Raw genomic sequence first — 27,940 nt, forward strand, 5'->3', positions numbered from 1 at the left:
GGTCTTCATGGTTATTATTAACATTATCAAAGCCTCGATTCCTTCTTCTTTTCCAACTGCTTCTTAGTGTTCCAAGATCCTCAAACTTCCCTGCACGACGACGTTCTCAAGAACGGAGCCGGGGGGTATATCAATCGTGCTGCCCTCCGTCGCCACGATTATCACAGTGCCCTTCATCGTCACACCGCGACCGAGATTGACCGCGCCGCTGATCGTCAAGTGATCGAGCTCCAGGATCCGCGGGATGCTGGGAATCCGCTTCTGGAAATCGGAAACCTTTTTGAAATCACTTCCTAGCTTGATTAGTGGCGCGCCGCCGAACCGGTTGGGGTCCATAACCAGCTGCCCGTGCTGGAGCGTGTACAGGTCGGACTTGACCAGCATGAGATCGGAGCAGGTCTTGACAGGCAGGAAGCGGCGACGCGGGACGTTGACGCCGTGAGCGTTTTTGAAGTGGCGGATCGCGGCGCCGACGGCGGTTTCGAGCTGGATGATGGAGATGTCGGCCTCGCCTTTGCGGTCGGCGGGGATGGACTTGTCGTTGGGGATGATTTCCATTTCGAGCTCGTTGTGCTCCACGACGCGCTTGATGGCGCGCAGGTTCATCCAGATATTGTTGGTGTTGAAATATTTGAATTTCTTGATGGATTTGAATTCGTTCACGTGCTCCTTGGGCACCTGGGCGATTTCGAGCAGGCGGGCCCGGCCCTCGTAGTCGATGATGGTACCACCCTTGACGTCGGCTTTAGTCTTGTCAGTTAGTTCCATTATATATTCCGCCTTGTTCTTCACCATGTGTTCCAGAATCCGCATGTCGACAACAGCACCCAAGTTGTCCGCGTTGGAAAGGAAAACAATCTCCACTCCTCGGTCCAAGAGTTTGTCTAACGTCCCAGAGTTATAGAGTGACTCGAAAACGTCACCATGACCGGGGGGGTACCAGTCCGTGATGGGGGCCTGATAGCTTTTGGGGGCAGGCAATAACGAATCCTTGAGAATGCGGGGATATCGAGACTGGTTGAACGTCAGGATGTCAATGTTGTGTCCCTCGTACTTTTTGATTATCGACTGGGTGTCCTCGTCGGTATTGAAGGAGTTCATAAGCACAAACGGCACATTAACGTTGTACGTGCGGTTCAGGTACTCGATCTGCCGGACAGATAGGTCCAAGAAGGACATGCCCTCTCTAACCTCGATGACGGATTTGGGTCCAACACAGCCCATCGACGTCCCCAAGCCACCATTCAGCTTGATCACGGCCAACTTCTTCAAAAAGTCGACTGAAGCCGAATTCCCCAGTTCACTGTACTCGACGACTTGGCTTGGTTGTGGGGGAGCAATGCGATCCCAGGACAGGACGTTGCCTTTTGCCTTGTCGTTTAGGTATCGTCGAAATAGAGAAAAGAAGTTGTCCATCTCTGCTTCAAAACGCTGCTTTTCCTTGGGATCCGTGACGGTATCGGCGAGGGCATTGAGGGCATTGCGCATCTGTGACGCTGCAACGTTTGTAGATGCATTCTCGAAGGCCTTGACATCGCGGTCACCATGGTCACCATCAGTCAGCGGGGAGTACTCCTCAGAGGGAACTGGGATTTCCATTATAGTTCAAATAAAAAGATAGATAGATGGATGGAGAGTCTAAAACAAGCTGCAGCACAATGTTGGAATAAACTGATACATGTTGTATGCTCAAGAGATAAGTCGAGATCGAAATTCAAACTTCAACATGTTAAATAGGTAGAAGGAGGAATACCCATTCCCCCTCCGCCCCTATTCCAGAAGCTTCACATTCACTCTCTCACCAACAATCGAAGCCGTTGGACAAGGAGGGAGCGAAGTAAACAAATCTCGACAATTGAACTCATCTTGCACGGTTGAAATAGGAGGAAACAAAACAAAGCAAATCCAACCATGTGCTTACCATATGAGACTGGGACTTTTCATGACGCTTTCTCTCAAAAGGGCTTTCTGTGGGGGTCCCCGCGTCCGGCCTTGGGGACCGAAGATGAGATGGAATTGCCCTGTTCGCCATGTTCGCCATGTTCGCCATGACAGACCTTTTAATTTAGGAATCGATAAAATTGAAGAATACCAAAGAAGATATGGAGGTCTCAATGGAGGTTTGCAACTGTCAGTGGGCGCAACAGAGAAGAGTTGGGGCCAAGAGAGGGGCAAAAAGCGGTGATGTCGTCGTTGGTTGTGTTTCGTGTTGGGGAGAGAAAAACAGGTTGGCGAGTCGTTGGTGGGGATGAGTGCTGCCCAGCCCAGGCCCAGGGTTCTGGAACAACGAGTGTAATTTAGAACAACGACAGCCGCTTGTCCGCTACAGCTCCCCACCAAGGGCCGGTATGGGCCGATGGAGCGCGCACAGCAGGAGGAGGACCTAGGTTTGCTGCGTGGGAGGACACTTGGGCCAACTGTGCAAGCTTTGAGAATTCTTCCTTTCTATCTTACTTGCTTACTTTTTTACCAGCCGTTGCAAGAATTTACTTACGCGGTGACTTCTTTCTTAGCTTTATAATTATTTTATTGATGACCGCTTACGACAAATTCGTCTGGTTCCATGGAGTTTTCCACACAGCACGAATAAGTCGGAAAAACACGGGATTGAAACTCAAATTGAAAAAGGTAACCATGTCAGGGCAGAAGATGGAAACCGCTGGAGAAGAGGACTTGAAGAAGTATTTCATATACTAGAATTGTCACCGGGCAAGGTGATATATTCGCCACGGCCTGGATGCCACTGGTTATTGCAAACGGAAGCGGGTATGGTATTATTTTCGAGCGACGGCATCAAGCTACATTCTCTCTCACAGGCATGTCTAACGGGTACCCCAGGTTCTCCCAAAGTTTAATAACCTGAAATGGACCCTCCGCTTCGTTGACGAGTCCGTACAAGAAACCGTTGAAGGCTTCTCTCCCTACATATCCCTCTACGGAGTACGGAGTAATCTGTTCTCTGATAAAAATACACCAGGAGCTGAGCTGTCATCGATCGTTCTGGCAGCTGCCAGCACGATTCTCGCCCTCAATAAACCCTCGCTCCCAGACTACCCAGGTGGGGTACCAGGTACCATTGTGCGCTCAGGATCGTTCCCCTGCTGCTGGGCTCTGGTTGAGAGAAATGTTTTAAGACAAACCCCAATGAAGATCCTCCTGGATACACTTTTTTTCCCATTCAAATTTGAATTAGAGACAAGCCCCATACTAAGTTCACAAATGCAATTCCATTAAATTCAACGATGAATACTGAATGTCTCACACCCTGTCCTGTTGTTATCAGCTGATCCAGTGTGCCAGATGTACCATGGTCTATTCACCCCATCCATCTTCTAACAAATCATGCGGCTAACATCCGGCGTAATGGATGGTCCAAAGCATGGCGAGGGGAGCAGGGCTCCGTTCTTCACCACATTCAGATACAACCATATCCCTAGGGAATAAGGGATCCTCATTGTCTGCGTATTGCGGGTTCTGGCGAGCAGGAACAGATCTCAACATTATGGACTTTATAACTTCCCGCAGCCATGTGCACATTTCACAACACAGTAAAGCCATTGTCATATTATTATCAAGTCTATTCCGAAAAACTGTCCTGATCCGATCGACGCAGAGGAAGATGGGCGGGCTGTCTCGTTTGGATTTCTTGGTGGCCCAGATACTTGTAACTAGTCAACTAACTAGGAATTAGGGTTAATACTCAGCCCTAGCCGTTCTCGTGGCTGACTTTTTGGCACGAAGTTTTTTTTTTTTATTTTTTTGTCCTTCGGTGCCGTTGTTTTCTTGGATGCTCCAGGCTTCCTCCCGCACAGAGTGTTTTTTCGTCAAAACGTAAAACAAAATAGAAGAAGTTAAAAAATTAAAAAATTCTGTCGCCAATCAATCTACTACTCTCAGCTCGAATCAACAGATTATTTGGGAAGCAATCACATCCAATGTACAAATCGTTTCATGCAAGGGCCATATTAAACATCAAATATATAACTATCCTAACTCTCGCTCAAGAATCCGTCTCGCCTGTTCTGAACGGTTGGCTAGAGCTTTGAACGTTTGTTAGTCGCTCTTCAGAGTTCCCTGTCAATAATCAAGCAAACGTCAAGATTTCCTTTGATTCCCGTTACCTCAACAATTATCCCCTCTCAGCACCAATGGCAATTTTAGTAGTGACCTTTTCTGTTCTTTTCAATCATCATCGCGGCTTTTGCTAATTTGTCTCTCACCTCAAGGCGAGCTTGGCACAAACCAAACCTAATCTAAAAAGTCCCGAATCTTGATCGCGAAACACACAATGACGCAGACCACCAAACCCCAAGATCCTGAACCAAAGCAGAAACCAACACCCAGTCGTCGCTGGGTGAACTCGCCAAACTGGCGAGTAAAGCGCCTGGAAAATCCAGGACCAGACACTGCCAATGATGGACCTACGGAGCGAGAGCTGGATTTCAATCGCGGCCCAATGACGCACCGGGGAAACCATTCCCAAAATCGGAACTGGAATAATAACAATAATCGTACTCATAATCATAATAATAGCATCAATAATGGCCGTGACGGGTCAAAGCCGTCCACACCTGTCAAGTCTCCTCGTAGAGACCATGGCAATACCGATTCCCCAACCACGAACTCCTTTTCCGAGGGCAGGAGACTGTATGTAGGCAATATGCCGTACATGGCAAAGAAGAAAGATGTAGAAGCTCTTTTCACTGAAGGCGAGACGGTCTACAATGTGTAAGCATAACCTTCTTTCTTCTCCTCTTCAGAGTCCTCCTACAACCCCTTTCTTTGCCCAATTGGGGTCCTTTGCTATCAGCGGCCATGGTTAACAGCCCTCCACAGCGAGCGCGTCGACATATCAATCGATCCCTTCACTGGACGAAACCCTTCATACTGCTTCGTGGAGCTGGAATCAAAGGCGCAAGCTGACCTAGCTATGGCGGAACTGAACGGGAAAGACATGCTGGGCCGCCCTGTGACAATCAAGCCAGGTATCCCGAAGTCGTCCAAGGAGCCCCTTTTTGGACGAAGGGACCAGACCAAGATGACCCCAGAGAAGCAGCCGCCCCGATTCGCCTTTGAACGGTGGGAGCGGTCCGATGCCGCAAGCCACTGGTATGATTATAGCGCGCAGGGTCGCCGGCTGTTCGTTGGCGGCCTGCCCAGAATGCCTGACCAGCCGACGGCCGATTATGAGATACGGAAATTGTTTTACGGGTTCAATGTGTATGTGCAACATTATTAGCTTATTGTATCCCCAATTCCCCTTTGTTTTGGTTCTTTCCTTTTTGTTTCTCCCTTCAATTTTCGGTTATACTCCACACCAAACTACCCTGCTGAAGAACATCCCCTCCCAAAATAAAACAAAACAGCGAGGCAATCAGCAAAGTCATCTCCCCGCACCCTTCCAAACGCTCCCAACCAGGAAACCATTACTACCTCTTCGTCGACCTCGCCTCCTCCAGCGAAGCCGAGCGCGCCATCGACGCCCTCAGCGGCGTCAGCGCCGTCTGGGGCAGCCGCGTACACATCCACAAGGCCCGCGGTAACTCGCACAAACCCGCTGAGCGGGACCGCTGGGAGGAGAAGCGCAAGAAGGGGGATCAGCGGGAGGCGGATGCAGACGGCTTTGGCGAGGGCAGTGGTGATGGGGGAGACGTCCATGGCACTGGCAATGGCGATGGTGCTGCTGAATCTGTGCTCCGGCCAACACGGTCACGGTGGGGTCCCCCCGCTGGGTTTGAAGATGAGGCTGCGGTGTCTGCGACGCGGATTGCGCGTGCGGAGTCACCTCCATAGCGATAGTATGGTATTGCGTGCATGCATGGTTCATAGCTAAACACTAATATCCCAGACCTAATCAATGATCATAATCACGAGTTACCTTTTTTTTTTTTTTTTTTCACTCGCTTCTAATTGCACCCTACTACATTTGCTGGGTTCCCTAAACCACCCTTACAGACAGCGATGAATTGATGTTATTTTTCTTTTCTTTACTTTTCCTTTCCTTTCCTTTCCTTTCTTTTTCAGGTTTTAAGAAGCCTTTCCCCCTTATGCATATCGAAAGGGGGTTCGTTCGAATCGTTGCAACTCCTTTTTATGGTCCATTGGATTTGACGAACATGATATGTATATGCATTGTTTGCTTACTGTGGGCCATCGTATATCTGCATCTACATTAGCGATGCTAAACCTGTTGAACCTGGGGACTCCAGTGCAAAAAATGATATGGAAATCATTTACAGGGCGAAATGCATCTTCCTTTTTGTCACTCCAGAGCTTTGTTAGCTGGAAGTTTCTGTCTGCGTATCTATTCTATACTGAGACCCCATTGAATCATGTGATCGGGTGACCCTCTACATGTTTCCCCTCGGTAGCAAGGCACGCCCCGCGAATGCTTGTTTTCCCCAAATATTTTTAAAGGACAACAATCCGGTCATTGCACGATCGTCGCAGAATTATACTCCTTTCCGTTCCGTTTCAGCTCCTCAATTATTTGGCTGCCTGTGCGTCCTTTGTCGGCGCAACTTAGGGTCTCAACCCCATCTCTCCTGGGTTCACTTACCTCCTGCGAGTATCAAATTTCATGCCCCGAGGTTGAAACAGGAGCCCATTAAAAACAATTAGCCACTGATGTACTGTACGTAGCTCAGCACTGATAAAGTATAAGTCTATAGTAGGAGCACCAAATACGGTATATTTGAAGTTAAAGCAAACGAGGCCGCTAAAAAATCCGTAGAAATGTGTATGCATAAACGATGGAGCGGACACGTCCCTATAAAAAGACGACAAGAATCACTAATATCGGATATACCAATGCCGAAAGAAAGAAGCTGAACCCGAAAACGGAACACAAAAGAAGCGAGAAAAGAAGGCAGTAAAGAGGAAAGAAAGTAAAGAAACGAAAAGAAAAGAAAAAGCATATCGACTATACCACCCAGCCTGAATCCGTACAAAATTGGAAAAAAACAAGCATTGGGTCGGAAAAGTATAAAAATGAACAAGGCCCAGACATCCCTCAAACAATAGACCATTAGTTTGCCTTCACATCAGCTCCCATTAGGCACAGTCCCGCTCACCGATCGTTTCCCCAAGAAGCTCCTTCTCGATTTCCTCTCTGGGCTGTCGATTTCGTCTCGTTTATCGCCCGTTGACGAATGAGAAGTGCCAGGACGCAGAGACAAAGTTTCAGCAGACGAAAACGAAGATTTCAGTGTGACTGTACCGCCGCCAACTTTGATGGTGTGTTCCCTTCCGGCACTAGATCCTTGATCATCGACGAAGAAGAGAGCCTCACCTAAAACATCATCTGACCCAAAGGTTGAATGATCCTTAACTTGCAGTTGGAACTGGGTGTCCCCTGCAACATTAGAGACTTTGAAAGTTTCATGGGACGGGTCAAACTGGACGGTAGGTGTCGTGGTAGGAGTGGACGTTCCAGAGTGGTGAGCTGATTTTATGGCCTTGGTTTTGTGCACTTCTTTTGCGCCCCTGGAGGTCATCTGTTTAACTGTGACACGCACATTGGCTCCGGAAGGATATCCTGCAGCGGAAACAATGGTGAAGTGTGCTGTCCCGGTATCGCCTTTGCCGCCACCGCTCCGTCCAATTTTCTCATTTAATTGAGAGGCAATGCTACGAGAACGGCTGTGTGGTGTCTGAGAGGAGTTATGGGTCGGGGTTAATGGAGGCGCGGCTCCGTCAACTAGGACTGACGCTCTTTGCGGTGTGTCGATCGGCGTATTTTCCGAGGCGGGGACTGCGACGTTATCTCCTCTTGATGGTTCTGGTGAAGTAATCGACTTGTTGTCATCATCGTCCTTGCTACTACCGAGACGAAGGAGATTGTGTTTAATGAATGATGCACCTTTAACCACACCACCACCAACCAATCCCACTCCTTTAACTGGCGCACCAACAATTTTGCCTGGGGTGGCAAATGTGCCGGAGAATGTAGAGGAACCTTGTCGAGATCTCATCACATACACTGGCTTGAAAAGCAGTTTGAGCCGTACTGCGCCAGATTTCCCATCAAGCGGGTACGAAATTTCAGTAGCACGGAACGGTTCCAACTGCTCAAGGTTAATATCTGTTCCACCTAAGTGGTCCGCCCTGTCACCGAAATCCCAGTCGTATACCTCGAGTCTCATATTCGCATCAATTCTAGACTTGATAGAGCACTCGAAAAATTCATTCCACGCCGGATGCAAAGTCTTCTTCTGCACCTTGGTTTTAAAAACGTCTTTGCCATTCAGCTTAAACTTGCAGTATGGATCGCTAAATCCGTTGCGATCAGCGGAAGGCAAGTCGGCAGCATCCAAAACATCGACACGAAGTGTTCCCATATTATTGATACTTTCTCTAGGGTCCAACTTCATCTTCACTGGAATATATTTTAAGCTGACAGTGACTTTGCTAGTCGAACCGTCGGGTGATCTAAGTGTTAGCTCCGTAGGTTTGTACTAATATCATAAGTCAGCATATCCAAGGTCCCCAAGTATAGTTAAATGACAGTGGACACGTACCAGGCATTGTTGGAGAGTGGGCAGTGTCGGTCCGGTGAGCTTGGATAAAGCATGTTCCCCATCCTCATCTCCTTTGGTATCCGTCTTTTCAACGAGTCGGAGAGTGATTTTTGACATTTCAAGTTCACGGACAAACGCATCGCCAACTAGCAAGTTTGTTGGGTTAGAATCAAAATAATTAGATTGGGGGAAGGGTATAAGCTGACCATCGCCGAAAACAGCTTCCTTAGTTTTTGTTCGAGGTGAGGTATAGGATGGGAATACGTGATCATCCATCAAAACTTCAAGTTGAACATTGGAGTGCGCCATACGGCCTTCAATGAGCTTGAAAACAATCAATCCAGACTCTGTGTTCCCAAGTTAGCATATATTAACTTCGAAATAGACAACTTTGGTCATGGGTCATTAGTGCATACCGTATTGAGGGAGGTCTTGTGGAGTGAGGCGGATTTTAGGAGCTGCTGAAGCTTTGAGTGAACTTTGAGAGGCATTGGCTGATGGCTCCCTTGAAGCAGCGATATCAAAGCTTGGCGCACTGTTTTGCCTGGTTTCGGCACTAGCTTTCGTCCCATTGGTACCGTTGGTGCCGTTGGTGCCATTTTCAAGCTTTGGGCGGCCGTTTTCGAGGCTCTCTCGCGGTCCGTCCATGGGCATCTCACTAGCCATAGCTGCGCGAGTGGCTTCTTCCTCTTCTTCTTCCTCGGGATCGGCTACATTAAGCGTGGGATAAAAAGCAACAGTATAATTGATAACACCTTTAGGCGTACCGTGATTGGCAATACGGAGACCAGTTGACATCTGCTGCTTCTCATCGTCAACTTCGTATTCGCCATTCTCGTTTTCATGGATGTAGTCAGAGGCGGAGAGCTCTATCATTCCGAGGGGTCTGTCCTTTCCAAGGCTTTCCTCATCCATAACCTGGAGAGCAAGCTTCTCACGTGGAGAGTGCATCGGGATGTAAAAAATCTCATCCCACTCAGGGTCAAGATTATTTGCGAAAGTGACGGTGCGGCCTTTTTCAATTCCAGAGAGGAGGACTCGAGCATAAGGGTCCGACTTGCCCATCGTCTCCACGTTTCTTAGACCTTTAGCGCTTTGGATATGTATCCGCATGACACCAATGGGATAAACATATCCTCCGCTACCAATTATCCCCCTGAGGGCCACAGGTTTCCATTCAGCCTTAAGTTTAACACGGCCGGTTTTCGCACCAGCGAGGTTGAACCATTCCTGACCTTGTTCCGTCAATTTCAACATGTCGTTGAGCTTCATTTGGTATCTGCCGAGAACAGGATCAGTAGCAAGATCTCGATCATCTTTAATCATCATACCAAATCGCGCCGTCTTTCGATCAGTAATTAATACTTCCTTGGTGGGGTTTTGGAAGATCGGGTTGTTTGTTCGCTTCAGCTTATTTGTAACGTGAATTTCTTTGCCATTCAACAACAAGACACCATATGGGTTAAGCTGTCCAATAAGACTCTTGGTTCCATCAAGATCCTTGGCCTGTTCAATTGTAAATCTTGCAATTCCAGAATTAGATTCCGGAGGAGGCTCCTCCGTTCCACCTTCGACTGTTGTCGCTTCGAGGACAGGGAAAAAGCGAACGTCAGCCATAAGACCTCCACGTAGCCGGCCACTGGATAAAATCTCAAGGGTCATATTTTCATGTTCATTATCCTTTTCGAGATGCTCCAGGGGGAATGTTGCTATTCCAAGCTCTTTGTCTTTCCGGAATTCGTTCCAATCGTAGACATGAATAGTAAGAGAATCGGTAAAGGCGGTGATGATGATGTAGATTGTTTCGTTCCACTTTGGGTTAGAGGTATCGTGAACGGTCTTCGTTCGACCAAGAGGATTCCGACTATTAATAGAGACCACTGCGTAAGGATCCACAGAGCCGCCAAACTTGTCAGAATTTTTGAGGCTCTGCGCTCCATGTAGGGTGACTGCAACCACGCCAATAGCTTGATCTACCGGATTGCCTGCAAGCATCTTGGCGATTTCGACAGGGAAGACATTAGGCTCATACATCATCGGGCCCAGGTTCCCATGGATTTGATCCTTGATAAAACTTTCCAGTCCAGGGATAAAGTTGATGTCGAATCCCATGAGATCGCCACCTAGTGGTTTGCAAACATAGTCGATTTCAGGACGGCCAATGAAAGATATGTCTACACGTTCAATGTGCGGGAATGGGATTTGGAGCTTCACCTTCACTCTCATCAGGCCTGAAAATGCGAAGTCTTCCACAATCACGTCAAGGCCTTTTGAAACAAGAGCTTTCCCAATGCGTACTTCTAGTACAACCTTTGGGTTTATTTTATTTGCTAGCTGGCGAGCGGTAAGATCCATGGTGTCGTTTGGGGTGAAGCTGAATTTCCAGTCCATGAGCACTGTATCGACTTCGGTTTTAGGGTAGGTTTTGACATGCTCTAGACGAGGAGGTTTGCTTCCAAGTATAAAGGTCTTCAAGCGCAAATTATCTAAAAAAGCTGGAGTGGCCGAACTCAAGACTTGATCGACGGAGTTAATTATGGAGTCACAGAGGACAGGGGCGTAAATGGGCCAGAACTTCACTAGGAAGCTATTAATCCATTCCAAGCTCTCCGTATCGGTTTCCAGTTTGCTTTTCGCCATCTCGCGATTGATATCATCTCGGAAATTTCGTCGAACACGACGTATCGAGGTGCGGTAGTACGTTGCGCAGCCGGCCATGACTATGAACACCCATCCCAAACCTCCGCCAAGCAACGCAATTACCCATGACGCCAGGCAAGAGAAAATGATGACCGCAGTGTTATGATACCAGTCTGTTATTCAAATTTTCAGTCAGCTTACGACTCTCGTATTTTGCTAAACAGCGATCAAGGCCTGGCAATGGGATGGAACGCGACCTCCGAAAAATTTGTCATCCAGCTTTGTCTCGATGAACGTTTGGTGGTCCAAAAGTGTTTCTCCCTCATCCATGTCATCCTCGGGAATATGAAAGCGAGGAGCCCAGCCGGTCCTGTTGCGATCCCATCTGGCTGCTTCATCGAGTTCGCCGTTCGTTTCTGCGGGCTTTTCAGGTTTATCGGTGTTCATTACTTTGGGGTCTTTGCTTGATGCACTCGAAGTACCGTTGACCTAGAGAGCACATAGCTATTATCAGCTCCAGTTTCCTCCCCAGTTTCCTCCCCAGTTTCCTCCCCAGTTTCCTCCACAGTATCAAGGTTTCTAACAAGGTAGGTGAAAGAAAATGAAGACCCACTATATCCGTAGACACGCCAATGGCCTTTGTCTTGGGTTGCTTATGTATGCCTGGGGGTATCGTCTGCGCACCACGGAGCGAATTAGTAAATATCACGGGAAGCAGCGACAGGACAGAGGCGACAACAGTAGCAACTTACCGCTTCCACCTGTTCCAGTTTCTTGGATGGGGAGGCATCGGGATCGAACTGGAACGCAGGGATTCCGGCCGTTTCACTCTCCTCAACCATCTTCTGCTCGACAGCCTCAGGAGAGAGCTGGGGCTGCGGTGGCTGCTGGCTCTCCATGGCACCTTACTGCTTCAACACGGCTTTGTTCAAAGCAGTTTGCAGCAGCAGAGGGTACTGGTGTCTCTTAAGCTGGCTGGGATCGATCGGAGAAGGATTGAAACTCAAAAGGAATTCTCTTGAAAAGCTCCAACGAAGCGTAGGTGGCCGATTGGGCGTGCTCCAGCGGAACAGCGTGGACGTCCAGAGGAGTTGACGAAACGGACAGGCACTCCAAGATGGGATGGCGGTGGGAGAAGATCGCTGGTTGGTAGCTGAAGGACGATGAGCTGTCCCGTAGACAAAGCGGGTTGGCAGTAGTGCGCCCAGCCGCCGGATTGCTTTGTGCAAACGAAGCTGGGTGGTTGGTTGGGAGTGAAGTTAACTACCTGAGCATCTGTCTACGCTCTATAGCAAATGAAAAACTGGAATGAGGTTACAGGAGAATTGGACGGCTCGGAACCTGCCTTCTTTCTCTCTTGGTCGGTAATAATAGTCCACCGTCGCAGTCGAACCCGGACACAGGAAGACAAAAGTCACAAAAAGAATTTATCAACAGCCGCGTCAGGCAATCCCATCCTGCTAATAAATAAACTCCTGGCCTGGTGGAAGATCCGCCATCGTGGACAGCGACGTCGATGTTGATGGGTCCGTCCAGCAAAAATAATACACACTAATGGCAAGAGGATGAGCCCTAAATCTTCCAACAAACCGGATTCTGCACGGCATGGCAGGGATTGGAACAACCAGATTACGCATTCCAGATGTCCCAGCTCCATTCCCAGCTTCTGGTAGGGCCCATATAAACAAACAGACAAACTCCTGGAGCGGTCTACTTTTCTACTTAATTTTATCTCTGTTCCCAGGATCAATCATCGTGCAATGACAGTTATTTCATACTCAGCATCAGCAAAAATCAGATTCGAAAGGAGGGGGCCAGGATTCGACGCAAATTTCTTCCTTCGGCACCAAGACAATACAGGAATAGGTCGTCCGCGCTAACGCCTCCAGTGGCGAGCACAATGACGCTTCGACACGGGCACAAACAGCTGTCAAAGTGCGTGTGTGTTGAGGCACCTTCTCCAGCGACTTCTGCTGTGATTCTCGATCGTGGGCGTTGTGGCAAGCAAGCTCAATTCGGATGGCCATGCAGCAGAGTTGCAGGAGTTAGTTATGCAGCGGCAGTCAAACCACCTTGTCTGTCCCAGGATCCCCACGTTTGTGCATAACAAATCAACTTGGCCGAGGCAAATGAAATGCGTTAAATTGGAATGATAAATCTAGCCTCCACAGGGCATAAGGAGCGGTGGGTTGTTCGACTTTTTGCCACCTCGAAATCCAGCTGGCAAGAGGCTGTCCCACCATAGAGAGTTCTCTTTATGAAGGTGTTTCCTCAAACCCCGCCTTAAAAAGGAGCACGGAGCGGTCGCTTACCCAGCCGGGTCTCGTCCTAAAAAGCTTCGTAGAAGGAAAGGACTCTCTCCAAGGGAAACACTATTACGGGTATGATCGGGGCGGACAAGCAACTGGTGAAATTGGTAATGCGCTTGCCTGTTGATTTGATGGCTCAATCGAAAATGTGCGGGATTCCATATCGTCGTGGTTACCAGCTACGACCAGCAGATCCTTTGAAGGGGATTCTTTCAGCATCTCGACTAGCAATTTGACACGAGCATGTTCAATTTACATCCTTGACCGGCGTCGTCCAAATTGTATCTGAACAAATCCACTTTCCTCTACACCCAATTTGCAGAACCTCGTTGTTCAACCACTCCAATAAACCCATTTAGCCGCCAAGAAAATCAACTGGAATATTCGTGCATCTGCAGAAAAATCCTTGTGCGACCCGAGCTAAGTTGATCCCAGCCAGCTCCACCCCATTCGGGTCTGCGAGACCTACGTAGGACGCTGTAGAGATGTCGGAAGTTTCCCCAGCAAAATCCATCACGATTTCTCAGAATTCCCTAAACTCCTCTCCCCCTTGGACTCCCAGTTCCAAAAATTCGGCGATCAGAGATTTTCCAATGAACAGGAACAAAAGGTTAAAATTTGAAGCTGAACATGCTCGTGTCAAATTGCTAGTCGAGATCCGATGGTTCCCCCTTGCACAGTCACTTCATAATCTCACAGGGACCACATTGACTGAATCTTATCGACTCGCCACCACTCTGGCACTCGTATATTAATGATTTTTTCCTTTTTCTAGCTCCGTGTGAAATCGCCAATAGTCCCATCTACTATGGAAGTTGAACCCGCGAAGGCCAGTACGCCCAACCTATCATAGCCGGAATCGCGAAGATTGGCGCACTTGGCAAGAGAATGAGATGGACGACACGAAACTATGTAGCTCCCCATTTTTTGGGCTTCGGGTCTGTGGCTGATGAGCCTTCCTGGGCTGTCTTACGAATATACTTCACAAGGCAGGAACTAACAATAACAATGAGAATGGATTTTGCAAGTATATAAAACCAACTCAAAACGAACTCTTTTTTGGTCTCCTTTTGAAAGCCATTGTGTAGAGATGAAAGTCACAGCAAAGGTTTTAAATATCTTTCTCAGCTTGTGCCATAATGATAGAAAACATCCTTGTGGGTGTTTACGAAAGATAGATATCAATCTTTCACAAAGAAGTTGTTGTCAACATCGGTCATGAACAGGTACTTTTCCGCTGGGAGGAAAGTGACGGTGTATCACCAGTTTCTGTTCACAATGCCGAGAGTATTTCATGGAAAGAAAATCCCTTCCTTATGTCCCAAAACGGTCTTTATCATCTGGAGTGAGATGACTACGGATGAACCATCAAGTTTGACGGGCAAACGAACCAGCTCATTAATAAGAACAGGCGGAAAACAAATCCGCAGGCATTAATTACTCTTCGCTGCGATGTTAAACGCAAACGGTACAAGAAAATGGAAAAGAGAAGCATCTGAGCCCATGCCGCTTTCACGAATATTCCTCCCATTTTTTTTCACGACTTGAAAACAAAAAAAAAACGACTTGAAAACAAAAAAAAAAAAAAAAAAGGAAAGAAAGATAGAAATGGGTGTTTGGCTTTCTATGGCGTCTTTCCTAAAAACCCCATGCTGCTTGCTGGGCTGCTGGCGAACCGGATGACCTTCTCGAACCCGCTGTTTTACTTGAAAAGAAAAGGAAGCCCTCGTTTGGCGCCGCCGAAGAGTCTCTGTTCAAACAAGGTTCAGGGCTAAAGACGGACGGAGAACGGGATATGGGCGTCGCGTCAAGAGCTAGGAAGTGGTGGTCGAGACCTATCAAGATTAAGGAGTTGGAAGGGAATCTCTTATGTTTCTAACGGACACTTTAGCGGGACAGGGCAAACCTGTCTTGAGCATTGCCCGTGGACCATAACTATGTCTTTAAACAATCCATTCCTTGATGGCCTCATGCTGGGATCCCTTGCACCTGCACATACAAGTTATTGCCACACTCATTATCCATCAACCAAGCAAAAGCTCTAACCAAAGGGAACGATGAGCTCACGGACAGCAATTGAAAATCGAGAAAACGTTGCCACTTCCTATGTATTTGCACAGTCCAACATTTAATCTTTATATGTGAGAAAGAGTATCAATCATGGTCTGGATCAGCTACGCTTATGCGTGGTCATTATCCGCAACGGCCCGGCGGTTAACTAATGTTTTAACTATATTAATACTACTCCGTACTGCATCAGCAATTGGTTGGTGAACCATATTATTGGGAATATATGCGATAATTACTCCGTACATCTAGCAGATGGATTGCATGCTAACAAGATAGAATTTGATAGCTGCAAAAATTCGTTCACAAACCTCCGGGGACCAATGACGACGAACTAAAAGTCACCTGAAATGGACGGTTATCCGAGGATACTAGTAAGGAGTTACAGAATAATTTATCTCCCCACCCCCCTTTCTCGAATTTCTGCGCCAACCCTGCAGGTCCAGGAGCGCTCCTCAATTCCTTAAATTTCGCTATCCCAGGCAGAGATGTTGGCTGTCCGTTATTGATTGCACGCCACGAAGAGGCGTCACAGGTGCTCTAGACTAATAAAGTATGCTCTCCCCGAGCTACGGCGCTTCGAACGGTCCTATATAACAGAGTGGAGAGCCAACACTATACAATGAGGCTGGAATGTTTCCATTCAGCATTGGATTGCTAGATAATGCGCTGAAATGCGTCTTCGAGCAGAATACTCCTCGCCGCCGCTGGACGGCGTCGACAAGCTCGCAAAGGTCGACACATCTCCGATTTCCACAACGCTGTCAACAGAGGAACTAACACCGGAGGAAGAAAAAAAGCTCGTATGGAAGTTAGTGGAGATTCGATGCCGCTTGAATAGGAGTTGAGCTGACGGCCAAATCTCTGTATATGCGCGCAGGATTGATCGTGTCGTGCTTCCGACTCTGATGTTGGGATTTATGGTTCTGCAGCTTGACCGCGCGAACATGTATGCCCAACCCATACATTCCACCCACTTTATGCCGACTTAATAACATTCAATAGAGGAAACGCCCTCACAGACTACTTCTTCCGAGATGTTGGCATTACCCAGAACCAATTCAATACGGGCCAGCTGGTCCTTCCCCTCGCGATAATTTTAGTCGAGGTGCGCACATCCCATCTCATACTTTCCCATATTGTATACTAAACCCTAGCCCACACGTATAGATTCCTTGCAATATGATTCTATTCAGATTGGGACCAGCGATATGGATAGGGATCCAGATATTTGCGTGGTAAGCAGGACTTCTACCTCACTCCCTTCCTTTTATGTCAACTAATGGGCGGTTTCTAGGGGCACTGTGGCCACCCTACAAGCATTTCAAAAGGGATTGGCTGCGTTCTTAATAACTAGGATACTACTTGGGTATACCTTCTTTCATGCTGATATCAATCCTAGTAGTACTCAGGCTGATAAATTATCAGTATTTGCGAAGCAGGTTTTGTACCTGCTAGCCTCTACACCCTTACAACGTGGTATAAACAAAACGAGACTAGCAAGAGATTCGCTATATTTTATATTGGAAATCTATCCGCTGGTGCCACAAGTGGTTTAATAGCATACGGAATGTAAGATGGCCCGAAAATTCCCTAGCTATAGGCGCGATTACTTTTTCATATTGAAGGCACACCTGCTAACATCTCCAGACTACACATGAGAGGGATTCGTGGATTGGCAGGCTGGCAATGGCTCTTTATCGTAGGTTGTTTGTTTATGTATATTTTGGTTTATACATGGATTAATTTATTCATCAGATAGAGGGTCTACTCACCATCATTGTTGGTTTTCTGTTCATCGCTGTATTCCCGAAAGATCCTGAAAATCCAACTTCACTATTTGGGTTTCATTATTTCACAGAGAAGGAAGCAGCCTTTTTATCCCGGAGAGTTATTGCGGATGATCCCAGGAAAGCAAAAGGAGGAAACTCAATATCACTTAAACAGCTGAAAGGGGCAGTGGGTGACCATTTTAAACTAACAACTGGCAACGTAGATGCGGACGGAACTGACTGCTGCTGTCTAGTTAACGAATTGGAACATGTACCTTCATCTATTAATTACAATCGCTGGACTAGCACCTGTCTACGTATTCGGTGCCTATGCGCCCACTCTGGTCGCATCTTTTGGTTTCGAAAGACTCGTATCAAACGCTTTGGTGACTATCGGCCTATGGGCCCAGTTGGTATTGATAGTTATCTGGGGATATGTTGGGTAGGGGAACATATCTACTTTGAGTTTCTTCTTGATAAACCCGCTAGACCTGCATAATATTTATCTGACACCACCATGAAGAGATAAAACAGGGAGGCGTGGTTATGTCGTTCTTGCGGGCTCACTATGCAGTTGGGGATTTGTTGTAAGTGACTTTCCAGCAAGATAATTTCAAGCCATGTGATAGAGCGTGTCTTATTCCTGTAGCTTGGATGCAGGATACTCGTTCGATCTCTAAATGGCCATCTGCGATTCGCACTTCTCACCCTCGCCATCGCCTTCTGTGCCGTATGGCGTAAGTACCTTCAAAACTCCCTGCTCCTAGGTCCCAACCAACTGCAGCAGGACAGCTCGCTAACTGGTGACCGGAACAGAGCCCGTCAATGCTTCTTGGATGACTATGAATAGCCGTTCACCAGAAGAAAGATCCATTGCACTGGCAATGTTTACGATGGCGACGAATTTAGCTGGCATTGTTAGTAGCCACGTTTTCCAGGAAAACGATCGACCATTGTACGTGGTGGGGTGGAATGTAAATATTTGCCTGATATCCGCGCATGTTGCGATTGTTATTGGGACAATTCTGCGGTATATGATGCTGAATCGTAAATATAAAAGGGGAGGGAGGTCGGGAGAATCATACACTTATTAAATAGATGAAGCATCGTGCTGGCTCTGTGAAATTTCCAATGGTCTCATTTTGCATAGATTCAAGAGTTCGTTACATTGTTCGCTACTTCCCTGATTTCAGTACATGACACAGATTCCCTCGAAGCAAACTGTGCCCAATACCAGCTACAACAAGCTTCAGAGGCCAATCCCAGTTAGTGTTCTATTTGTTTTGCATAGGATGGGCTGGGATTTCACAGATTCCCATGTTGTATTGCCTGTCGACGACGAATGCATCTTCATGCTGTGCCGTATCAGAGATCAAAACCGTGGATGGGGCAAAAGTGGTTACTGTCAAACATCATGCATCCTCTCTTCCCCCCTTTTTCAGGAAAGGTGAAGGAAGTACATTCAAATAATGAGGGAAAATTATGCGGTTTCACATCCAAAATAACCCTCTTGGAAAAAACAGCGATAAGCCCGAAGACCACTTTTCCACACAGGAAGTCATGGTTGAATGGCGGCGAGATGCTATTTTCATCATGAAGAACTGAAAAACCAGATGAGCCAGTTCATTGAAGCTCCATGATTAGGGAATCCAAAGGAAAATTGCAGGGACAGCTGATGTAGGCATCACGGATGGTATGAAGGAATCGATCAATAGGTGTGCCTGTTCTACTGATGTAACTTCTTTCGCTATGCAACGGTGTCGAATGCATGAACTAAAAAGAATTTATTTCCATTAATTTTTTTTTGAGACTACTACTATGGTATCGACTGAAAACTTCAAATGAGAACGCTCCAAGGATGCAAAAGTTAAAACGAAAATATTAAAAGGTCGCACGGTTCAAAAGATTTGGTTATCAGCTCACCTACCTCGTTACATTCCACCTCCAATTTCAGGGGTAAGCAGTTGCGTGATACTCTGATCGTTAGATTTTGGTCTTCCGGCTCAGATGTTAAGCAAACAGAACGTAAAGAACATTAATAATATATCGTATCGGTCACATTCTGTACGAGCATCTAAACACTACTAACGTGGGTTATAGATGGAATACGTCATATCTATCTTCCAACACGGATGACGCCTGCGGCCACCAGTTTCTGAATCTTCATTCGGACGCCTGGATTCTTCATGTGTTCCTGCAGCGCAGCCGGGTCGCCCTTGGCTTGTTGGAGTATAGTCTGCATAACAGGATCTTGAAGAATGGACATAATCTAGATAATCAAGAGTACGGTTAGCGGTTTTGAATCACTTTTAATACTATAATAGAGTTGCGCCAAACCGCGATAATGGTAAGAAATGGGAAATCATACCTCAGGATCGCGCTGAATTCTCTCGGCAGTTTGCTCTTCGGTTTCACCCGCACGAGCGCTGAACTGGGCCTCCAACGCCTTTTGTTGCTGTTGGTCGATCTCACGGGCATGGGCGCCGGTTTCGTCATGTTCAGTCGCTTCAGCACACACGTCCATACATTTGTTATATTCTTTCATGGCAAAAAGAGCTTGTGCTTTCCTCAGATATGCACGAATAAATTTCGGGTCTCTCTTAATGGCTTCGTCACAATCTTGAACAGCTCCCGGGAGGGCCATTAGCTTGATCAAAGCTGCAGCACGGTTGCTATATCCCCGTGGGTCATCAGGCGCCCGCTTCGTCATCTCAGTGTAAGCATCAACGGCAGCTGGCCAGTCCGCCTCTTTGAACTTTTGATTACCTAGCTCTCTTGCCTTCTCAGCCTCTTCGGGGTTGATGTAGGATTCTTTCTCAGCCTTGATTTTAGCTTTCTCGGCGTTTCGAAGCTTGGCCAAGATATCCGGCGTACGGTGTTCCGTCAAAGACTTCTGGTAATTCACGATAGCGTTTGCAAGATCTCCCATCTTCTCGTAAGAGGTTCCAATTCTTCCGAATGCCCTATTACAATACTGTCAGTGATGCTCGTTCAGATGTTTGGGCTAGTCTTGACTTCGACTTACTTCGCAATGATCTTAAAATCCGCCAACATTTCTCTACCCTCCAAGATTGCCTTCTCGCAAATTTCAATTGCTCCTTGATAGTCACCCTTCTCAAATCTGGCAGCGCCAATATTAGTAAGGTATGTGATATCCTTATTCAGTTCCCAAGCTTTGCTATAATGCTCAATCGCATCGTCAAATTGCCGTTTCTTGTAGCTTTCTGTACCAAGCTGCTTTTCTTTGTCACCGGCTTCCTTGGCCTTCCGCTTCGCAATGGCTTCCTCGTCCTCGGGTTCAGGTTCAGGTTCAGGCTCGGGGGCTTTCTTAGGTTGTGGCGCATCGGCCATTTTGATATCCTCCTCTGGTTCCTTAGCGGAACCACCAGCCTCTGGGGGAGGAGCAAACGACATGTCGATACCAAGCAATACGCTCATTACCTGGAGGAATCTTGGGTCTCTCATCTCTTCTCCGATATTGCTCGGATTATTTTTCAGTCGTTGAAGCTTTGCCATGAATTCCGGATCGGCCAACAGAGCGGAGGTTTTGGGATTCGAGGCGAGTTTTGTGATAAGTTGGGGGTCATTAAACATGCTTCCAAGGCCGCCGGAAGGGTCCCCACCCAGGCCATCCGCTCTCGCTTCAGCATCAATTGCACGTTTAACAGATTCGAGCCCGGCTTTCGCTTGCGCATTGGAAGGGTCCAATTTGAGCGCCTGCTCATATGCATCATTCGCGCCAACTGAGTGAGTTCTTGTTAGCTCCTACCGGTCCAGGGAATAACCTCAAAATGGTGGAATAAATCATGTGGACGTACCCAGATCACCCAGTCCATGCAACGCAGCTCCCTTCCGGCCCCAACCCTTCACCCAGTCTGCTTTTAGCTCGGTTGTTTTATTTGCATCTTCAAGCGCCTTCTGGAAGTTCTTGAGGGAGGCATAAGCACCAGAGCGGTTGGAATACAAAACATGGTTCTCCGGCTCAATGGCGATAGCCTCGGAGAATTTCTCACTGTATCGAGTTCGATTAGCAAAGTGTACCATAACTCCAGCTTCTGAGCAGCGGGAACTAGTATTTAGGGACTTACACGGCCAAATCGAAGTCCTTCGCTGCGAAGGCCTTGTTGCCCTCCGCCTTCAGAGCATCAGCCATTATTATATTACAGGCAAGCGGTATAGGAATGGGGGAATATTCAATGGAGACGCTATACGGCAACAAGTAGAAGAAATGTTGGTTGGCGGGAGGGAGAAACAGAAAATGACAAAGAAGCGGGGGAAATGCTGGGGATTTGTTTAGGATCACAAGCTTCTGGAAATTTCGAGCTCAATCGTACGGCTCCGAACAGCGTAATGGGCGGGTGACCTTGGATGCCACGTAATTTTTCATGGGGACTGAAGTACTTCCCAGTATATTACTGTATCCAATACCGTATTTAATTTACCACAACTTGGATCTTGAAATATCGCCGAATTTAGCCATATGACATCCCACATCATCATTGAAAAAAAATAAAAAAAAATAAAAAAAAAAAATAAGTTACAACTTTTCGCATCAAAGGTAGCACACTCCCTTGACCGGAGAAACATCTTTTGGGCCACTTGTGTTCTATACTCATAGTTGGGTGGATATCGGATGGCGGATCACTGTCAGACTCTGACTCTTTCAGAACCACCACAGTGATCCGATCTGGAGCACCGTCATCCCATTTTTGAGAAGATGTCCGCCTCTGCAGGTGGTTCCTCGAAAAGGGCTGGGACAGCAGAGCATAAGGAACTGGCATCCGCCCTCTATGCTCGATGTCTTTCCAATTTCCCGCCCGACCATTTATTCTACCAGCAAGATCTGGTCGGTCTGGGTATTATCCCCAATAATGACCTTTCCTTGTTGATGAAATGCGCCCAATCACTCGTGGATCAGAGCTTGATGCGTATGCTCTATGGAAACGACGACCGTCTTGCTTGGAAAATCATTGCGCAATCAGATGCTGAAAAGTAAGTATATGACTCTAGCTTTTTGCCGGGCGGATGAAATATGTAACTAATTCTCCTGCACAATAAAAGACTCCAAAACCTCAATGCCGAAGAACGTCTTATATACAGTGTGGTCGAATCAACGGGCCGTAGCGGCGTTTGGACACGAACTATCAAATCGCGGACGAATCTCCATCAGACAATTGTGAACCGATGCCTCAAATCGCTCGAGACGAAAAACTACATTAAATCTGTCCGCAATGTTAAATATCCGCAAAGGAAAATGTACATGCTGTCTGGCCTGCAACCAAGCGAAGATGTCACAGGCGGCGCGTGGTTCACAGATGGAGTTCTCGATTCTGATTTCATCCGTGGGTTAGGAGGCTGGATTGAACACTGGGTGAGCTCGCGGAGCTGGTACGACCGCGGCGCAGCAGAACGTAAGGCCAAGAGACAAAAGATTCGTCCAGATAATAATACGAAGGGGGAACCCCAATATCTACCCTATCTCCCGTCATACAACGGATACCCTACCGTTAGCGATATCACCAACGCCATCAACAACTCCGGCCTGACTCCGGTCACGATGGGCGAATCTAGCATTGCACAGCTACTCGAAATGCTCTGCTTTGATGGGAAACTAATTTCTCTCCGTGACGGGGCCGCCTATAAAAGCGTAAAGAAACCCAACCAGATATCCCTGCAGCGCGACCTGGGCCTACAAACCGGCGACCAAACCGACCAGGACAAGGCAGATCAGGATAACCTTACGCTTGGCGGAAACGGCATGACGGAGGCTCCCTGCGGACGATGTCCTGTATTCGCACTGTGTGAGGAAGGCGGGCCTGTCAATGCAGAGAATTGCGAATACTTCGATGCATGGATTAAGAAATCTTTGGCGTTTTGAACATGGAGGAGGATCTTGAGAACCCTCCATGTTTTTCGGGAACCCTCCATGTTTTTCGTTGTACATGTACCTCTCACCAGCTGTTAGCCGCGACCCTTAAATTCTCTGCTATCATCTCCCGATATACGATTTGCCATCAGCTTCCCTAACTTCCGACGGCAACAGTGGGACATCAAGAGAGATATAAAACCGCACGAAGAATTGCCACTTATACCAACCAATACTTGTATGATATATTCCCGTATATCATTATGTATCATAGCATAGCGATGGCGTTTTTATGGGCGTTTCTATTCTTTTTTCTCTTCATTATATTGCCAGAAAAATGTAAAAACGATTTCACCGCTGGAGAAGAGAGAGGAGCAGATCGCAATTTGAATATTTTAATAGTTGTTAGTTTATTTCGTTGCCTTGCTATATATCATGGATATCTCTACATATGATATATCGTATCATAACAAAGAGATAACGAAATGCAAATGATATGAAGTCCCTGAAGGAAAAAACCTGGTCTACATTTTCCAAATTTCATAGAGACACACAACTTATATAACCGGTCCACCACTCAATAATGATAGACTCAAAACGAATCCCTGTTCCTGAACTTCCTTACTTCCCCAAATTCTTCCTACACTCCTCACAATACCAAGTCCCCAACGGCTCCCTCGTCAACCCGACACACTTCCAATGAAACCACTCATACGGACAATCTTCATTATCACACGCCACCATATCCCCATGACTAACACTGCGACACGTACAATAAGTCTTCATATCCTCCCCGCCCTCATCTTCCTCCTCTGATTCCCCTTCCTCCTCTGATTCCCCATCGGCCGCCCGGGCCGCGCCTCCACTCCGCTTCGACAGTGGCGGGTTATTCTCCGTTTCCGAAACCTCGGCGCTGCTAAGGACAGATTCATCCTCTTCCTCCTCCGCCAAGCCTGTAACAGACGAAGGAGATTTCTTCCTTGACGTAGCTGCAGATGCAGCAACGTTCCCCGGAAGGGATTTTAACCGACCGTTCCCACTGGAGGAGCGCTTTGTGGATTTTCCGATTGCGGAGGATTTCCGTCGCGCCTGCTGTTGGTGCGGGGCTACTTTCTTTGATGGAGGTTTTTTCACGGCTGTTGTGGTGCGAGGTCCTGCACTACCTGCACGGGAAGCCCCTGGGGTTCCGGGTTTGGGTGTGCCAGGCCCAAGGGATGATTGGCGTAGGTTCGACGAAGCTGCAGGGAGCGTGCCGACTGATGAATTTAGACGTCTACGTTTGTTGTCCGCAGCCCCGGCGGAGGATTCCCGATGGCGGTGTTGGAGATGCAACGCAGCAGAGGCAGGGGTGGCTGGTGCGGAATTTCGCGCGATGGTCTGCGACGCGGCGAGGCCGGCGCTAGATGACGAACGACCAGCGACGCTGTTTAGTCTTTGTGACTGTCCGTATTGCCCTGTTGAATTTCCAGAAGTTGGGTTTAAGGGCGAGGCGTATGGTGTTTCTGCGGACGCGGATTCAGGAAACAATGGTTTTTGTGGCTCGCAATATTGGTCCTTATTTCGGAAGAGGGAAGGGATGGGCGGGTCTTTCGATAGGACTCCATCGTTTTGCAGCTCTCTGATCTTCAAGTCTAATTTCTTGATTTGGCGATCGAGTAACACGCACGCCTTCTCACTCAGAAGGATCTTTTCATCCTGTAGTACCTGGCTCCGATCCAGATTCTGTAATATGATTCTGCTGTAGCTGTCTTCCTTGGGGTTCGGTGCATGGCTACCATTTTGTCTGATGAATTTCTGTAGGCTCATGTCACGAGAATTTATCGTAGCGCGACAATCTTGCATTATCTTATCCTTGGCTTGGATCTCTTCCATCAAATGAGTGATCTCCGCGGGTAGGTTCGCGACTGTATCAGGCGTTTGTTCGTTAGTGCAAGCTGGAAATGAGATTATTCAGATAACTCTTACCATCATGAATGAACTGTTCCAGCACAGTGGAACAATCTTCTGTATGAGCCATATTCACTCATTCACTAGTAAGGAGGATTCACTAGTAAGGAGGGACACTCGGATATCGATATGGTAGGGATGTCGCAGTTCGGAGTTTTGCCACCAAGACTATCGATATGAGATTCTGACAGCACGGACCGTGACTCGCGGTGGTTGCAAATAATTTCAAGGAGCGATCTGACCTCCCTGCCAGGCACAGCTACAGGGACGCGGTAGGGTGGTGCAGGTATCGATGGTGTTGAAACGGTTGATGGAAGATGCAAGAACAAATGACGAAGGAATCGCAAAACCGAGATCTTGTCCCAAAGGAGACTAGTCCCATCACGTGCAGAGCACAAACCACCCACGGCCTTTCCTTGGCAAAACTCGCCACAATCAGGCGCGGCGACACTAGCTGCATTCGGAATAGTCTCCGGTGGCGCTGTTTCTGGGCCTTTCTCACATGATTGGATCTCGATTCGATGTCAAACCTCCTGCGACGAACAACCTCAACGGCAACCCAAGTTGATGCGCATATCATTGATATTACATAGCAACATTTGGGGGACATCCCCTTTACTGCGGTATTCCAGGGATTAGTGGGTTCGATCATGATAAGATTCCCAAGACTCAGACACCCCCCATTCCTATGACTTTGAAATATTCCTTCCCATGGCCAGATCAACGATTGTCCAGGAATATGCTTCCCCAGCGGTCGCCCAAACATCGCTATCACTGGACCGGAAGACGGCGCGTGAAGTTGAGAATGAAGGCTTCAAGCGCCCAAAGGGATACACGGTCTCGTGGCACGCAAACCCTGACGTTGAGCCGCATCACTTTGGCTCGTCACATCCAATGAAACCATGGCGACTCACTCTAACGAAGCAGATCGTCATGGCCTACGGCATGCACCATGCCATGGACCTGTACAAAACGCGCGAGGCGACATACGAGGAGATGGCCGAATTCCACAGTCCAGAATATCTAGATTTTCTCCAAACCGTCATCCCCTCAGACATGGAAAATACAGCTCTCAATGACCGCATGGCCGGCTTCAATTTTGGCGACGACTGCCCAGTCTTCGACGGCCTCTACAACTACTGCTCTCACTACGCAGGCGGCACGCTTGATGCCGCGCGCAAGCTCTGCAACAACCAATCCGAAATCGCCATCAACTGGTCCGGCGGCCTCCACCACGCCAAAAAATCCGAAGCCAGCGGCTTCTGCTACATTAACGACATCGTCCTGGGCATCCTCCAGCTCCTCCGCCTGCACCCGCGCGTCATGTATATCGACATAGATGTGCACCACGGCGACGGCGTCGAGCAAGCCTTCTGGTCCACAGACCGTGTCCTCACAGTCTCCTTCCACAAATACGACAAGGACAACTTCTTCCCCGGCACCGGCGGGCTGGACGACACGGGGCCCTCCAACCCCTTCAACCCGGGCGCGCACCATGCGCTCAACGTGCCCCTCCACGACGGTATAGAAGACGCCGAGTACGTCTCACTCTTCAAATCCATCATCGGCCCGTGCATCCGCACCTACCAGCCCGGCGCCATCATCCTGCAATGCGGCGCGGACAGCCTTGGCTGCGACCGCCTGGGCTGCTTCAACCTCAACATCCGCGCACACGGCGCATGCGTCGCATACACAAAGACGTTCAACCTGCCGACTCTCGTCGTAGGCGGCGGCGGCTACACGCCGCGCAACGTCTCGCGGCTCTGGGCGTACGAAACCGCCATCTGCATCGACGGCGCCACAGACATCAACCCGCAACTGCCCGACTCGCTGCCCTTCCGCAGCCATTTCAAGCCGGACTGCTCGCTGTTCCCGCCGCTGTCGGACATGCGCAGGCTGGAGAACCGGAACTCGAAAGCGTACCTGGAGTCCGTGACGCAAGCGGTGCTGGAGCAGCTACGCTACATCAAGGGCGCGCCAAGCGTGCAGATGCGCCATATCCCGCCGGATATTATGGGACTGCGGGAGGACATAGAAAAGGAAATCGAGGCGGAAAAGGAAATGATGGAGGCGGAGCAGGAGGAAAGGGCTGGGGCTGGCAGTAATGGAGGCAAGTGGAGTCGGAGGAAAGATTTGGAGAAAGGGTTGGGGGTAAGGGGGGAGCTATATACTTGAGTCTCGTTTCCTCCGGGTCATGCATGAGGCCCCTTTGTTTTTGGCCTCTCTGTGTCTCTTTTCTTTTTCTTGGGTTGGGAAATCTAGGATGGTATTGTCTTTACGTTTTAATTCCCCCACTTCGTCCATATCTCTGTTTAGATTTAGATATATGTCGTTTTTGTATCTTGTGTCCATAGTGTGGTAGGATGGTGTTGGAATTGGAGTTATTTTATTTTATTCTATCTATTGTACAGGAGTTTCCCGACGGATCATTTTATTTTATATTTTACTTTTTCCCCCTTTCTACATCCTCGTTAAGTATACTCCTCAGCAGCCCGATGAATAATGAATGGCCCTGGAGTTTCTCTTGATTCTCTACACTGCCCGCTTCCAATAACTTACGCTCACATTCTGCTAACATTGCATCATTTCTGCTCTTCTCAGGACAAATCCTTAGTTAATCAATTTCCCTCCTGTGATAAAAAAATAAAATTTTCTATTTTATGAAGGTATATTAATAACGAATGAAAATTATGCAAAAGACATTAAATCCATACCTGGGTAGGTACATACGTAAATACAAATAAGGAAAACAAAATAGCAAGGTAGAGTAAACAACCACAACTTGTTGAAAAGTGGTTCAAAAAATAAAATCAAAAAAAA

At 47.9% G+C, this 27,940-nt stretch overlaps 8 protein-coding genes across 8 annotated transcripts; 4 read left to right on the plus strand and 4 right to left on the minus strand.

Moving 5' to 3' along the window:
* Positions 1–63: 63 nt before the first annotated feature.
* Positions 64–1,599, minus strand: HCAG_04467 (UTP--glucose-1-phosphate uridylyltransferase; the record flags this gene model as incomplete). The annotated part of the gene is made up of 1 exon (XM_001540577.1): positions 64–1,599. The coding sequence occupies one exon, from the start codon at positions 1,597–1,599 to the stop codon at positions 64–66; it is 1,536 nt and encodes a 511-aa protein (XP_001540627.1).
* Positions 1,600–4,288: 2,689 nt separating this feature from the next.
* On the plus strand, positions 4,289–5,793 carry HCAG_04468 (predicted protein; the record flags this gene model as incomplete). The annotated part of the gene is made up of 3 exons (XM_001540578.1): positions 4,289–4,728; positions 4,837–5,220; positions 5,367–5,793. The coding sequence occupies 3 exons, from the start codon at positions 4,289–4,291 to the stop codon at positions 5,791–5,793; spliced, it is 1,251 nt and encodes a 416-aa protein (XP_001540628.1).
* Positions 5,794–7,043: 1,250 nt separating this feature from the next.
* Positions 7,044–12,058, minus strand: HCAG_04469 (hypothetical protein; the record flags this gene model as incomplete). The annotated part of the gene is made up of 5 exons (XM_001540579.1): positions 7,044–8,456; positions 8,520–8,866; positions 8,936–11,332; positions 11,417–11,648; positions 11,912–12,058. The coding sequence occupies 5 exons, from the start codon at positions 12,056–12,058 to the stop codon at positions 7,044–7,046; spliced, it is 4,536 nt and encodes a 1,511-aa protein (XP_001540629.1).
* A 4,151-nt stretch (positions 12,059–16,209) lies between these two features.
* HCAG_04470 (predicted protein) lies at positions 16,210–18,401 on the plus strand (the record flags this gene model as incomplete). The annotated part of the gene is made up of 11 exons (XM_001540580.1): positions 16,210–16,346; positions 16,416–16,484; positions 16,541–16,643; positions 16,706–16,773; positions 16,833–16,904; positions 16,964–17,107; positions 17,218–17,237; positions 17,614–17,720; positions 17,842–17,894; positions 17,968–18,044; positions 18,124–18,401. 11 exons carry the CDS (start codon positions 16,210–16,212, stop codon positions 18,399–18,401), a joined length of 1,128 nt encoding a protein of 375 aa, XP_001540630.1.
* Positions 18,402–19,423: 1,022 nt separating this feature from the next.
* On the minus strand, positions 19,424–21,460 carry HCAG_04471 (conserved hypothetical protein; the record flags this gene model as incomplete). Its single annotated transcript, XM_001540581.1, has 5 exons — positions 19,424–19,576; positions 19,676–20,270; positions 20,333–21,050; positions 21,126–21,319; positions 21,396–21,460. The coding sequence occupies 5 exons, from the start codon at positions 21,458–21,460 to the stop codon at positions 19,424–19,426; spliced, it is 1,725 nt and encodes a 574-aa protein (XP_001540631.1).
* A 564-nt stretch (positions 21,461–22,024) lies between these two features.
* Positions 22,025–23,185, plus strand: HCAG_04472 (conserved hypothetical protein; the record flags this gene model as incomplete). Its single annotated transcript, XM_001540582.1, has 2 exons — positions 22,025–22,299; positions 22,369–23,185. The coding sequence occupies 2 exons, from the start codon at positions 22,025–22,027 to the stop codon at positions 23,183–23,185; spliced, it is 1,092 nt and encodes a 363-aa protein (XP_001540632.1).
* Positions 23,186–23,794: 609 nt separating this feature from the next.
* HCAG_04473 (conserved hypothetical protein) lies at positions 23,795–25,190 on the minus strand (the record flags this gene model as incomplete). The annotated part of the gene is made up of 2 exons (XM_001540583.1): positions 23,795–25,077; positions 25,139–25,190. The coding sequence occupies 2 exons, from the start codon at positions 25,188–25,190 to the stop codon at positions 23,795–23,797; spliced, it is 1,335 nt and encodes a 444-aa protein (XP_001540633.1).
* A 641-nt stretch (positions 25,191–25,831) lies between these two features.
* On the plus strand, positions 25,832–27,442 carry HCAG_04474 (histone deacetylase phd1; the record flags this gene model as incomplete). The annotated part of the gene is made up of 2 exons (XM_001540584.1): positions 25,832–27,271; positions 27,437–27,442. 2 exons carry the CDS (start codon positions 25,832–25,834, stop codon positions 27,440–27,442), a joined length of 1,446 nt encoding a protein of 481 aa, XP_001540634.1.
* Positions 27,443–27,940: the final 498 nt, after the last annotated feature.

The sequence above is a fragment of the Histoplasma capsulatum genome, genomic scaffold (assembly GCF_000149585.1).
Source record: "Histoplasma capsulatum NAm1 scaffold_4 genomic scaffold, whole genome shotgun sequence".
In the NCBI taxonomy this organism is placed as follows: Eukaryota; Fungi; Ascomycota; class Eurotiomycetes; order Onygenales; family Ajellomycetaceae; genus Histoplasma; species Histoplasma mississippiense.